Below are 15,398 nucleotides of genomic sequence, written 5' to 3' on the forward strand. Positions count from 1 at the left end.
TAAACAAATGGAATTAACTTATTTCCATAAGATCCATAGCGTTGTTGAACGCCTGATTGCACAATTGTGTATTAAATAGTCTAAGATTTTGTGTATTACCGTATGATAAGAAACAAATATTTTTATAAGTTTTGTTGATAATGTATCATAACCCCGACGACTTTAATCTGACCCCACAATGGGGCATAATTCAAATTACATTTAGCAAAGTATAAATCAACATTTACAGGGATTTTACTATGTTATTATCACAAAGCCGATAACTGGTACAGTAAATCGTAAAAGCACCATAAACTTATTAATTTGGGTAAAGGGCTTCGTTGACATTAAAACCATGTATTTAATATTACTTAAATATATATTGGAGTATAGGAGAAGAATCAATTTATATTCACTATATTGCCATATAGGCCCCGCCCTAGAGTCTGAACCCCTGACTCAGGGGCATTTAAATTCTTAATCAGGGTAGGAGGCTTCAAGACATCATAACAATGCATTTAATTTTTCTAAAATATGTTGTAGTAGAGGAGAAACAGATTTATTATACATTTTCCTTATATGGCCATAGGATCTGATCCCCAAACCTTACCTCACGATTATGGTAAAGAGCATTATGGACATCATATTCATGTCTTAAGTTTCTTCCAACATGTGTGGGAGCAGAAAAATTATTTATTTAAAAATATTTATGATTTGTAGCTAGTACGTCTTTCTATGCTGTGCCAGCTATTTCCTTAAGCTCTTATTCGTAGGGCACGGGTCTGTTCATTCCTTATTGTTTTTTGATTAAAGAAATACATTCAAAGAACAAAGTTTTCTTTGTTCAATTTCGGTGCTTGAACTCATGTCCTCTGGAATCCACTCTCCTAACTCCTACCCACTCGTCCATCTAGGCAGAACAAAAATCTTGCTTTCGATGACAAACGGAACCATGCGCGCTTGTCGCGCACTCACGGTCGTTTGAGTTACAAGTGGAATAGAGTTATAAACGAAAATTTGAGAGGATCGGAACGAAACACATTGCATAGATATATACATATACAATAAGCACAGCCATTGCAATTTCTTTCAGATCGACATGTACCTGCCCATAGTGAATGATATAGATTTATATAAGGCACAGAAAAATTTACTATATTGGAGCTCAACCTCCGCTCCGGGTGGGGCTTGAAATGAAGACCTCTGGAAACCACTCTCCTAACAGTGAGGGACCACCGCGCTAACCACTTGGCCATCGAGGCAAGACTTAAATCTTGCTTTCTTTCCGATCCTGTCAAGTTGCCGTTTAACTGTATTCCACTTGTATCGCAAACGACCGTTTAGAGCGCGGCAAGCCGATTGGTTCCGTTCGTCATTGAAAACAAGATTTTTGTCTTGCCTAGATGGCCGAGTGGTTAGCGCGATGACCGCTCACAGCTAGGAGAGTGGGTTCTAGAGGTCGTGAGTTCAAACCCCGCCCGGAGCGGAGGTTGAGTTTCAATATAGTGAATTTCCCTGTGCTTTATATAGATATTTATCATTCTGATCCTCTCAAATTGTCGTTTATATAATTCCACCTGTATTTCAAATGACCATGTAGTAAGCGGCCAGCGCGCTAGGTTCTAGCTGTTCGTCATTGAGAGCATGTCTTGCCTAGATTGCCGAGTGGTTAGCAGAGTGGCCGCTCACTGTTAGCAGGATAGATTCCAGAGGACAGAGTTCAAGCACCCAAATTGAACAAAGAAAACTTTGTTCTTTAAATGAATTTCTTTGATTAAAAAAATATCCAAAATCTTTAAAATACATTGTACATTGTAAAGTACATTGTACATCTAAGTGACACAAAATTACCATGTTGGCAGTTTTTCGGTCGTTTTGTAATCATACGTACGATGGCCGATATGGGTCAGACAAAAAGTAACCACGAGTTGTGTTTGATATCCCGGCAATTCTTAGATGCCGGCAAATCTTAAATGTGGGCAAATCAATGACTAATTAAACTACCAGAAGATATCGAGTTAATAAAATCAAGTTATCTTAATTGCTTGAAAGGGTTGGAAAAAAAACAGAGTATGAGGAGAAGTAAGTGGGGGATTGCGCGCCGACATGGCGTCTGGTTAAGGGCCTTCCGAAACTACGGCATTGTATTTATGCATAAAAAGGTGGCATGTTAACATTCAGACATGTCTTAACTTATTAAAACCCGACAATCTTAATGAAGTGTTTGGTCAATTTATTTTATGTTATAAATAATTAAGAGTGTTTCGGCGATATTATTTACACATGTCATTTCAAATTTGTAAAAAGACCCGCCTCGTCAGGAATTCACTTTATGCATAAATTGATTAATCTCTTTGAACTTCATTTTATTTTAATTTGAATCTAATGATTAAATTACTTTTTGTGTTTACTGTATGCAACCATAGAACATGTTGTGAATAATTTTTTGCATATAAACTTCGTTATGTTGTATGTTATCCCAGTATTTCATAAGTCGTTTCCTTTCACCTTTTATACATGGGTTAAATTGGTCACAAAAGCATAAGACACAACTTTTTTGTTGTTTTTCTTCTTTTGTTATTTGAGAAGATCCATTCTATTTGCAGAACAATTTTCTACCATAATAGGTCCAATTTTTGATTGCTTGTATCCTCTTTTTCGAGATGAGTTTTGAAATCTTTATAAAATACTTTGTAATACAGCTTGATCACTAGTATTTCTCTGATGTCTGGCAAATTCTCCATTAATAAGGCTCTTGAAAACTGGTGAGCACTGCCATGTTTTGTTTTTTTTGGTCAAACCCTTTTGTCAATTAAGATAACTCGACTTTTTTTAACCTCTATATCCTCTGGTATTTTAATTGAACACTAAGATTTGCCCACTTTTAAGATTTGCTGTCATCTAAGAATTGCCAGCAAATCAAACACATATCGTGGTTACTTTTTGACGGCATTTCATAAATTGCCAGCAAATCAAACACAACTCGTGGTTGTTTTTTGTCCGGCCCATATTGGCTATCGTACATACGAGTATCCCAACAGCTATTATTGCTTGATTACGTTGCTACATTTAAATACTTTAGTTTATGAACTTTCAGTACCATATATTATAAGAACTGAATCAGGTTCAGTTCTCATCGGGTTCGAAGTCTCTATTCCTACTTTCGTTTCTGCAATCAGTCATCAGTTGGTCACAGTCTGTGGCTTGTTTGTCTTGTATATCTTAGTGACCGAATGTTATGATTATTCATTTATTTACAAAAATACCGTTCAAATCAATCTCTCGCACGTTTCGTTCTTTTTAGAAGATGGCGGACAGCGATGTTCGAGCCCTCTGTGATGAGTTCTGGCAGTGGAGAATGCGACAGAGCCCCGAGTTTGCATCATTCTGTGGAGATCAGCGGTACTCACATCTGTTAGATGAGATCGATACGAAAGCTTTTCTCAGTTTTGAGGTATTTTATTTTCTTTCATATTGGAAGTCAGTATAAAAATGATGTAGTAAAGCGCTCGCTAGGTAAGTACAGCTAGTGTTTCTTACTACATTTATCGATTCGGTAAGTGTAGGGTTAATTATAAAAAGTCCACGTATTATAGTATATGAATTACACCTGAGTGCCAAAAGTATATCATTGAAAACAAAACTTATTTTTATAAGGTTTTCTGTTGTGAATTTTTATATTGATTACATTAGGTTCAATTTGCATTTTTTAACATACATTGAAATAGTGTTTGCAACTCGTTTGAAGATATTTCAAGCATAACACAAATATATTTTTTAAGAGCTCTACTATATTTCTTTTGCAATATGCAAGCCAAAACATCTTTCTTTGGATTGTGAATATCAAATCTCAGGAACAGAAGTTGGGAAAAGATTTGAATATGATGCCAAAAAAGCTAGCAGAATTCTGAATTTATCAATCTAGGTCTTTTCAAAATCGGTCCAGTGGTTACTTTTTAACGATTCTTTTAAAAGTGTTGGTTTTTAATGAAATATATAGTGAAAAGAAAAGAAATTGACATACTTTTGGCACCTGAGTGTAGTTAAATCCCATGAAGCATGAACAGCTGATTAAGGGATTGTCAGAAGATATGATTATACTCCACCAACCAAATTGTATTTGTGACAAGAAGGGTCAATTTTAAAGGGGCATAATAAGAAACAAAAAAACGATTTGAAGCAAAAAATGGGTTGTTTTTTTTTTTACACTTTATAGGATAATATACTGAAAGCCATTTGAAATGGTCAACTGAAATTTGAATGACATTTGTCGAGTTTCAGACAAGATACAAAGCTTTCAAGTCTTTTTTATGTAATAAAACAAGGCTTGTGTCATATTTTTATTTACATTTAGTTGCTGAATAGAAAATATCACATTTAGATAAAGACAACCCCCTAAATAGTGGAAATTGTTTGATTATGTGCTTATAGTTAATAAGTAAATAAAAAAATATCTTATTAAGGTAAAGTTTGCACCACTATTCAATGGATGTAAACAAAAAATTAAAGACACAAGCTTCATTTGCATAACAAGAAAATGATAGGCCTGTATCTTGCCTACAACTCGACAGCTGACATCCCAATAGCAATTACACATTCTAAATACTTCAACAAAACATTTACAACAAACAAAGGAAAAATAAATTTTAGCTCAAATTGTGACGATGTATGCCCCTTGAAATTTGTTAACCAAACTCTGTTCTTAATATATAATAAAACACTTGACAAACCAGCTAGGGCATATCAATAATCGTTGTGACTTTATACATAAATATGATATCCTTGTGCCTAAAAAAGTTCACTCAGAAATGATTTTTGCAATGCACAGAATAATTTTGATAATAAGACAAAAAGATTTATCTCATTTGGTGCACTAAGTCCACATTTTTTATTCTTCCTTAGATTTTATTGAAGAAAAAGAAAAATATTTAATTCAAATAGTATTGAATTTTTTAAAACAATTCTATTTAAAGTCTGATGTCTCCAAGCTTATTAAGAAGGCTGAAGAAATACAAATGAAGAACTTATCAAGCAGTGCAAAAACTGACCTACTTTTAATGAAGGATCAAATTCAGACATTTCAAAAGGGAATGAAATATAAGGGGTAATTAATCTAGGATTGTTTGATAATGTATATTGAAATGATTATTACAAATTGTTATCTCTAATTATATATAAGCCTGTTTGATCTACTGTGTTGTAAATTCTGTACGGTGCATGCATCATGTGCATATTACATGTGTGTATGTGTGTCCCCGAAAAAGGCAAATTCTGAAAATATATGTTCAAAGGATAAAATGTTTTGGAATTTCATTCTTGCAATGTTTACTGGTAGATTAGATTTGATCATATTTTGCTTTGATTGTTATGGGATTCTTTTAGTTGGTATTTTCCGATCAACTTTATGGACGGCTTGCATGCTGATGTTCCTAAGGTTATAAACATGAGTCCAACTCATACAGAGGAAGACTTCAGAAATCTGAATAAAAGAATTGAATGTTATGGGAAAAAGGTCAGAAATCTTACATTTGTCAAAAGCCAGTTTTTGTTTTATTGGGATAGTGTTCTGGAGATATATAGGGGGATATGTCTCATAATACAAGAACATGATATGTTTCGAGATTGCAGAGATATTATTAGGGTTTTTTTTGGAATAATTAATTATGATATTTTCTAAACAGCATGTACATATAACTGACATGGATATAATTTTTTTTTTTATACCTTTTCCAAATAATTAATATGTACATTTGGATACATGTACAATGTGTATGAATGAAGAGTTCATCTAAAATAGTTATCTTTTCTGTTCTTTTACATGAGAATTTTATGAGAAATTTTCGTTTAAAAAATATAACTTAAGGGCGACGAACCAAAATCACTTCTACAATTATAGTGATTTTCATGAAAATTTAACATAAGTTAGAGGTACTAAAGATATATTAAATCAATCAAAATGTAGCCTAAAAGTCGAATTTGATTTCAAGTAGGGACCTTTTCAAAAATGTTTGTATAACAATTTGCTTTTCTTTTTCAATTGAACATAATTGAGAAAAGCGTTCTTGTGAGAGAAAATATGATTTTTAAAACATATATGCAATGAATGCCCTATCCAAATTAAAATATGATACTTATATGTGATTTTGAATTAATATCATTTATAAAATGACAATGTCATCGACTTCGTTTTTATGGGGGCACATGCCAATGTGGAGTGTGTCATTATTTTTCCTCAATTTTTCATGAGAAGTACTGGGCAAACTCTGAGGAAAAGGTTATGAAAATCATTTCGAGGTTGATTTATAAAACAAAAATCTATCAGAGAGTGCTAAACATGTTTTTTTTATGATAAAATAATTCAAAACTTAAACACAGGGGTGGTGTTGTTATATTTTCAATGCAAGTATTGAAGCTGATCCGAATGTGAATGATTTGTTCATGGCTCAAGCTTTGTTAACTAATCTATGCAGATAAATACTTCGAGCTAATATGAAACTCATTACTACAGAACTGTGACATCCCCTAAAGAAATTTGTGCATGTTAAATAATGTAGAAAAGCGTATTCTAGCATGTTAAATTATAGCAAACTACTTGCACTACATAAAGTGAATATTGATGACGTGGAAGAGCTATATATTGCGTCATAAGCAATTTTTCATTGCGTTTTAGTGATTAAGAATTCAACATTCGAAAAAATCACTCCTTTTAAGTGCGTGATATATCTGCGTAAAGCAAATTTGGTCTGTTGTCCTTAACATATTTTTTTCTTCATCTTCTCAGGCAAAAAGTTGTATACAGGTCTTAAAGGAAGGCGTTGAAAATGGCTATGTTCAACACCGATTCTCTGTAGTAAGTTATATGTAATAAAATATAAAGAGTCACTTGTTCAATTTATTACTAAAGAAAAGTTTCAAATTATTGGTTACAGTTTAATATAAAATCAGTAGAGGACTTGTAACTATTAAAATTACTAGTAAAAAATGTTTGAAAATATAAGATAAAAATTATACATTAAACATTTAAGAAATTGTATTGGCATGCATGTTTTATACATTGTAGATATCATAACTAATGGAAGATAGTTACGATATTGTTTTTCTAAATATACTCTTTTACTTCAAATTGTATTCATGAATGAAAGTAAAAAACAACCTTTACCAGCAAAGAGAAGCAAACACATTTTCATTACCAAGTTAAAAAATGGAGAAATTAAGCAGTGATAAATGTACAACTTGAATATTTAGGAGTAAAATATATACAAGGGTTGTTAGAGAACTTCTCGGACACAGTTTTACGAGAAAATCACTTCGTACTTTTTAGGATAACCTATGTTTTATTAAATGACTATCAATTGAAAATAAGTATGCAAAAAAGCATATGATTTTAATAATTCTATTTTGTATGAATTAGATTTACGGAGAAGTATTTCATATTACCACGACGTCAGGTGACGTCAAAAAACTGGAAGGAAAAGCTGTCACTCTTTTTCAAAGTAAACATCTTTCAATTTCACACACTTTCATGTCATTTAACCCACTAATAAAATGCACATTCATACCATTATTTGCCAAGTTTTTGCAGAATGTCTTTTGTGGTATATCGTTGAAAATTAGGTCCGAAAATCTCAGTCAGTGCAGTTTGGACAATAAATAATTAAGGGCAGGATCTGGGCTATATGCGTCCCCCCCATGTGACAAAAACTCAAAATATGAATCCTTCCATCATTAAACCTCTAGTTCCATTTGTAAACAATTGTCCAAGACACATGTGGGCCAACTTCAGCAGCATTTAAGAACTTTTTGGTCTCAATCGAAATTTTTTCTTGCTTGTACACAAAATTTAATGACGGCCCATTGCTCAAAGATGTCCATTGACGCTAACGTTTTTTGACTCAATATTCAAGCGTTGGTCGTCCGTATTCTGCGATAAAACGATCAGAAATTCTTCAATTTCTTTGAAACTTTCACTAAATGACGTTTCTAAGTTATTGTGATGTCATATAAATTATCGTGCATTTTAATGCGCTTAACCGGTACATTTTAAGTACAAAGGCAATTTGCATAAAAAAAAAATAACCCCCAAAAACTGACATCCTCCGGGAAGCATACATGTATCATAACAATTTAGCTGTATATTTTTATGGTGCATTAAAAAAAATAAATCTGTACGTATTTGTTAGAAAATACGTCCAGTTTGGATCTGAAAAGTTTTGCTGGTATCGTGCAAATAGTCCGCTCACAATCGAATTTGTCCGCGAACTTTTCCAACAACCCTCGTATACCATATGTCAAAGATGATATGCCGATGTTGGGTATAAAAGCAATTGTTTATTCTAAGTTAGCTAGCTAATATAAATAATTATTATTTAGCTATAACTTGCATTTGACAAATTCCTAATTAAATTCAGTTTGATTTGTTTAAAATATATGTCTTCAGACATGTAAACAGCACGGTTTTGGTCATTTAATTATATTTCACTGTACAGTAGAACAATATTTTATACGCAGAAAAGTTTATTATGGTATCAAATAAATTAAATTTACATGTTATATATCAATTTCTTTAGGAAATAGTACCAGATCAAATAAACGAAATGATTAGTCCAGATCTTACCCCAGACAAAGATGTCTTTCTTTCTCCTTACAAGAAGGGTCCATCAGAGAATATAGAATCCACCATATGGTAAAAGCATGTTTAATTGTTAAATCATTGAATTATTTTTCTTTTACAGCATTAATATAATATTCAGATTGATATGGAATCTGTATATACACACCTTTTTTCTCCTTTTCAAATGCCCACTCCCAAAAAGGGTATATTGCTCTGTAAATGTTGGTCATAATAAAAAAAATGCCGTCTAGACTTATTATTTGCTATTGGCTCATCAATCTTTAGTCACTGAATTTCGATGTCAATTAGAGGAACATTCTTGATTTACAGGTCAAAGATTTATTAAATAAGTCACCAAGATAACCTCAATATACTCTATAAAAATGTCAAATATTACCGTGTCTGACGAACAGACTAGTTATTGTCTGATTAAATATACTTTGAAAGCCATGTCAGTCATGAATCTTGCATTTAAGTAGGTGAGTTAAGGCTACTTATTATGTGTCCAATTCTATGCAAATGATCGAGCTTTTTATAATCCATAGATATGATTAAGCAGCCTTAATCGACATATTTCACTGATTTTCTTATGCACTAGTATTATGATACATCTCAGAGCAAACAGTCATTGCTTCATATTATGACATCATCATCAATTACAATAGTATGATTTTTTGTTTATCATTTATGATAAACATATGCAGGCAAAAAAAGAAGACCAATACATGTTTGTCTTATTTCTGTTTTCTTGTGATGTCATCAGGGTGCTTATTTAAACATAAGTTCATTCAATATAAAAGTCAACGATATGTCTCCATGTATAATTAAAAATGTGATTTTGTTGAAGCTAAATAATTTAAAAAAATTAAAATGACTCTTTATTTTTTATTAGTTTTATGTGCATAGTTTTGTATGTTGCCCACCTGCGTGACATGAAAGTTTGCTAGGTTTAATGCTATACCCATGACAAATGCTTATTTGTATGAAATATGTTTGTATCATCGCTTTAAAGCTATTTGTCAGGGATATGAATATTTAATGGAACAACCATAAAACATATCAAAAGGTACTTTGTAAGTTTCATTTTATCTTACAATAATAGATTTATTCATAACGCGTGGTGACGTTCACTTGTGCTCATAGACCATGAACGACACAGATTTCCAATGCTAACATAAGAGAAATGTACATCGAATGTAAATATATGCACATAATTTTCAAACAATAAACTTCAGTTTAGAAGTTCTACTCTCTTCTTTCTTTCAGGGATAAACTCTTGGAGGAAGCCAAAGATATAGTCAGAACGTGTGTGAGACCAAGCTTTAAAGAGCTGGCTGAATACATACAAAATGTACCTAGTTTCATTAAATAATGCTCAGATTGACCTTTTCTAACCTATAGCCTTGTCTCACACTATAGTCGTAGTGTCTAATGTACTAAGGTATTATTTTGGTGATGTTTTCAGGACTATATGAAACACACCCGCCCAAGTATTGCTCACAGCTCCCTGCCCAATGGCCAGGCCCTGTATCAAGCCTGTCTGGATTTCCATCTCTCCCTCTCAATGACCCCACAGGAGGTGTTTGACCTTGGGCAGGCAGAGGTTGAGAGGATCACTCAGGCAATGAGGAAAATTGCCAGAGAGGAGGGATATGGAGACAATATAGCCAAGTTCAAGGAAGCGCTTGGGAAAAGAGAAGAATTTTTCTTTAAAACTCCTGTACGTTTTATTTCTGTTTTAAGTTTTGACATTTAACTGCCCAATGAACTTGGCTTTAAATGAATTTATAAAGTTTATTACCACCAAACATTGAAGAGTTTGATGAATTGGACAAGAGTATGGAATAAATGCAAAATCAATGCTGTCAACTTTACAAATTTTGGCAGAAATTGATTTTTCAACAAGTAAACATTGATATAATTAAGTACGTTTCTGAAAGTACATATTTATAAACATGTATGCATGGCATTTAGGAATGGAAGTGATTTAGTGGAAGCTTAATATGTTTTCTGCCAAAATTGTTAGTAGAATACACAGCTAAATGTTATACATTTACAGTAAGTCAACACAATGCAAGTGATTTTTACACGTCTCATATTTTAAATTGGATTCGTCAGACCAAATGTAATCAAGTTTAAGGACAATTGTTTGGACCATATTATGACCATCCAATCATTTTAAAATTACACAATTCATCAGTTCAAAACATATTAAGTTTTACAAAACCGCATTTTCTGAATTAAAACATATACCCAATATGCATACTGTATTTAGGGAAATATTCACCCCCATTTTAATTTCGCCCCTTTCGCCCTCGGTAGCGGAAGAATTTAAGACTAGGCGAATTCCTATGTCTCAAAGTATCTCTTTTTAAGCACAATATTGTCTGGGCGAATTCAAGATGGGGTAAAACTGTTTGCAAGTGAAGAAGGGCAAAAATAATCCTATATACAGTATATATAACAAAAGATTGTTTGTGTTGTTATATGTTTTAATATCAGTGAGAAAATTTTAGTAATAGTTATTACTTTAAATTTATAGGAAGATCTTTTGGAATATGTCAACCACATTTGTTGCGAGGAAATTCAACCTAAATTATCACTGTTTTTTAAGGAATTTCCAAGCTCAAAACTAAGGTAACTTAAAATACATTACCTTGGCTGATATTCAGAAGCATCAAAACAACATGTAGAAGTTATATGTTGATAATGCCATATTTCATTCATAAAATAACAATAACCGGTATATTAAGTTTTTCCTCTTCCATATATGAAACAGTTACATCTCCTTTTCCATGGTTGTTGGCTTAATACGAATTTATACGCTTTTTCTGTCTATAGCTGTTATTAATTATTTCTCTAATACATATGTCAATTCAATTAAGAGGACAGCTTTTTGTATTTTTAGTACTTTGATTTATCCCCATAGTTTTCTTGTTGACTAATAACTTTTATATGATTAAAGAGACAAACCACAAACTCACCAAAAACGAATAGATAATACATGTACATTTAATATGAATATAATTATGTCAGAGGTAAACAAATTCAGACGAAAAGGGAAAATGTGAATTATTGCTTGAATAAACACTTTAATGCTAAGTTTTAATTCGACTTCATGGTTATGCAAGTGCAGAGAAATGTAAGTACATCTTATTTCCTTAGAATCTAATATTACTTTTAAAAATTATTTAGGTGCTTTCCTTATAAATGAAGATTTCTGACCACAATCATTCAATAACTTCGAATTCCAATTTTTCTCACTGTGTCATTTTCATTGTAACTTCATTTAAACAGCTATCGCAATCATATGACACTCAAATCATTGTCAAAAAGTATCAGGTTTAATTCCAGATGAATTTAAGCTCCTGTAAGTTGTTATGTGATGAACTATAATGTGTAAATATTCTTCAAATTTTTTATATCTTAAATCAATATATCCTAATTAACTTCGTCAAAATTAAATAAAAATGTTTTTGGGTCACTAAATATCACGTTAAAATATTCAGACATGTTTACTATCAACTTGATTAGTAATCTCCTCTCCTATTTTTTTGTCTTCATGAGAATTGAACAGACACCTCCTCTAATGGCCAGCGGTCCGATTGCTTTTTACTTCGGTGGTTCTCCGGACGGATCCAGACCTGGGGTATACTACGTCAGGACAACAAACCTGAAAGGAAGGTCTGGAGAAGTTTGAATAAAGAAATAATTGATTAATGAGTATATTTGTAGGTTTATAATTATGTAGTGCTACTGTTCGCTGTTAATGATAGGCAGTCAAGTACGTATGGTGCATGTATGATTTATTAAGTAAATTAACATAATTTCCATTTGCTGCAGTTTAACACAGAAAGACTGTCAAATATATATTATCCCAGAGATAATTAGACAGAGATTTTTTATAACCATTTTAGATCCAGTGTCCCTATTCCTTTGCAGATACATGTATTATAGATGTTTTCCCCACAGAACATGTATTTTTTCCAATCATGTGTCTGAACTTTTTGTATTCCTTGATATGTAATGACATATGTTCAAATAAAATCAATCAATTTTTATGGCCACTACCCTTAAAAAGTAATTGTCATTGCCTAGATCAGGAATTAATTCATTTCCTAATAATCACACAAATTGAATTGCTAGATGAAGCATCCGAATGATATGAATTATTTTTTTAGTATTGATATAATTACAGTCCAAAATATGAACTGATGGCTATAAGTCTGCATGAAGGGGAGCCAGGCCACCATTTTCAGGTTATCAATAAATTGAATGTAAACTTTTATGTAATGTCTTACAACGATAAATATGCACAATAAAAATTCCACCAAACATAAACAATTTACTTATGCACATAAACCAATCAATTTTTATGATTTAGAGATCAGTTCATATTTTATAGCTTTTAAACCAAATGAATTTGATTGCAGACAATGACTTCTATGGAGATGAAGGACATTCATGCCTTCAGGAGGGCCCAGGAAGACATGAACTATGCATGGGTGCCCTCTAGATTCCCCATGTATACTGCATATCTAGAGGTATGTTAGAGAATTGCAAAAGGAACAATTCTATACACATTGTCTTTAGATGATTAGACTCATAATTAATGTAACTGACATTTGTTTACTAATGGTACGTTATGTCTTTCAAATATGACATGTAATTCAAAGCTTCTGCTTGTTGTAGAACAAATCAGGAATATTGAATGTAGTATATTCTTATCCACCGATGTAAATTTTACTTTCCGTGTTTATATACATGTATGTTCTCTGATATACAATGCACTATGCATGTAAAAATGTGTTACATACATTTTGAATAAATGTAGGGATGGGGTTTGTATTGTGAGTATCTTGGAGAAGAACTTGGAATGTACAAAGACAACTACTCTTTGTAAGTACATGTTTTGCAGTCATGTAATTGAGTGTACTGGTGGTGTTAATACATATTTTTAAATGCCATTGATTCTTTTAGCCAGTGACTAAAAACCCAAGTGAGCTCATATGATAAAAAGTTTGTTAACATATTATCTACTCCTGGAAATTTAGCACATAAACTAAGTATAAACAGTTATAATACGTACCTTTACTTTAATTGTAAATTGTCTGACCCCTTGTGTATGGCTATGGTTTCAAAGCAAGGCTCTTTAGTCATATAGTAAATGCTGACCAATCCTTTAAATATGTTTTATACCATGGGATATTGCATATGAACTAAACATTGTGATAATTTATAGGCTTAAATGTCTCTGTTGAAAAAGTCATATTCATTGCTCTTTAATTCAGGAGTTCTGGTGCTAGGGAAATGGATTGTGAGATTTATTGATTGTTTAGAGAATATGTTATTTGATTTTTAAACATCGTACATCTTTACAACTTATAGTCTGTCCCATGATATTTATTGTTCTTTCCTCATAATTGCACAGTGTTGTCCATTGGGCTTTTCTTTCCATTTTGCAATATTCATTTTTACAGATTTGGAAGATACTGTATGGAGATAATGAGAGCCTCACGCCTAGTGGTGGACACAGGAATGCATGCTTTTGGGTAAGCTCTCATTTTGTTGAACTTGAGTTTACCCTAAAAGGAAAATAAACTGATTTTTGTTCAAAAACATTTTTACAATCTTTCAAGATAGTCAAGTATTTAACAACACACAAAATGTCTATGTTTACAGAACAGAACACACTGCAGATTAACAGTACAAGTGTACTACCTATTTAAGTTGATTGTATTATAATATCGAAAGCATATGCACCTTTTTATTCAGAATCGTTGTATATATCGTTATATTTTCCTCTATCTGTTATAGATGGTCCTATGAAAAAGCTCTTATCTTCTTGGAAGAGAAAACATTTTTGGATAGAAAATCCCTGGAGATGGAATGTAAACGATACATAACTATACCAGGGCAGGCATGTGCTTACAAAGTGGGGGAAATCAAGATCAAGCAGCTCAGACAAAAAGCCACGGAAGCATTAGGTATTTATATATTAATGGCATTTTAGAATTGTTTATGTGCAGGCATATACGGTATTTGGAATAAGTTTTTGTAGATAATTTTCAAATAAGAAAAAACGTATCTGGAGGTGTTTCAGTGAAGTGATCTTTCAAAATGAAAATTACTTTGTTGCTACTACATATATGTATGAGATGGCTAAATGTCTCTAGATGTACTATATTATGTTATGTATTTGACTTATTCAGAAATATTTGTACGTATGCTTGTAGAATATTTATTTTAATTTTAGGGGACCAATTTGATGTTAGGGATTTTCATTCTGTGATTTTGAAATGTAGGGCTGGACCAATGAGTTTTCTGGAACAAGAAGTTGACAAGTACATTAGACAGAAACTAATAAAATAGTGACATTTAATCTACTATATCATTATTATATTCAATTATGCTAGTCTGATGCTCTTGAACGAATGTATCTCATTTCATTGAATACGTCTCTTGTGGATTATTTGTTTGAAATAAATTATTTAATGTGTATTATTTTTGGTTCTTCAATAAGTTAAAAAATTGCTTCAAGATAAATCTGAATTGAACAGATAACGCATTATAAACAATGTTTTGTACTTTTTACTGACACTTTTTGTCTGTCGTCCGTCTGTCCGTCCGTCCGTCTGTAAACTTTTTACATTTTCGACCTTTTCTACAGAACCACGGGGCTAATTTCAACCAAACTTCACACAAAGCATGCTAAGGTGAAGGTGATTCAAGTTTGTTAAAATGAAGGGCGACGCCCTTTTTCAAAGGGAGATAATTAAGAATTAATAACAATTTGTTGTTATCTTTA

The 15,398-nt window shown here is 32.2% G+C and overlaps 1 protein-coding gene across 1 annotated transcript; it reads left to right on the top strand.

Moving 5' to 3' along the window:
• Positions 1 to 3,143: 3,143 nt before the first annotated feature.
• On the top strand, positions 3,144 to 14,997 carry LOC105328058 (uncharacterized). Its single transcript, XM_011428807.4, has 15 exons — positions 3,144 to 3,433; positions 4,953 to 5,083; positions 5,362 to 5,491; positions 6,761 to 6,829; positions 8,547 to 8,662; positions 9,857 to 9,941; positions 10,056 to 10,310; positions 11,133 to 11,227; positions 12,158 to 12,274; positions 12,789 to 12,849; positions 13,024 to 13,134; positions 13,425 to 13,489; positions 14,071 to 14,142; positions 14,408 to 14,577; positions 14,847 to 14,997. The coding sequence occupies exons 1-15, from the start codon at positions 3,287 to 3,289 to the stop codon at positions 14,960 to 14,962; spliced, it is 1,740 nt and encodes a 579-aa protein (XP_011427109.3). The 5' UTR covers positions 3,144 to 3,286; the 3' UTR covers positions 14,963 to 14,997.
• The last annotated feature ends 401 nt before the right edge of the window (positions 14,998 to 15,398 follow it).

The sequence above is a fragment of the Magallana gigas genome, chromosome 9, assembly GCF_963853765.1.
Source record: "Magallana gigas chromosome 9, xbMagGiga1.1, whole genome shotgun sequence".
NCBI classification, from domain to species: Eukaryota; Metazoa; Mollusca; class Bivalvia; order Ostreida; family Ostreidae; genus Magallana; species Magallana gigas.

Excerpts from the sequence above, each read along its gene's own strand:
- LOC105328058 (XM_011428807.4), top strand. The coding sequence starts at position 3,287 with ATGGCGGACAGCGATGTTCGAGCCCTCTGTGATGAGTTCTGGCAGTGG. Across the intron at positions 8,663-9,856 it reads AATATAGAATCCACCATATG|GGATAAACTCTTGGAGGAAG; the intron begins GTAAAAGCATGT and ends TCTTTCTTTCAG. Across the intron at positions 12,850-13,023 it reads AGCCAGGCCACCATTTTCAG|ACAATGACTTCTATGGAGAT; the intron begins GTTATCAATAAA and ends ATTTGATTGCAG.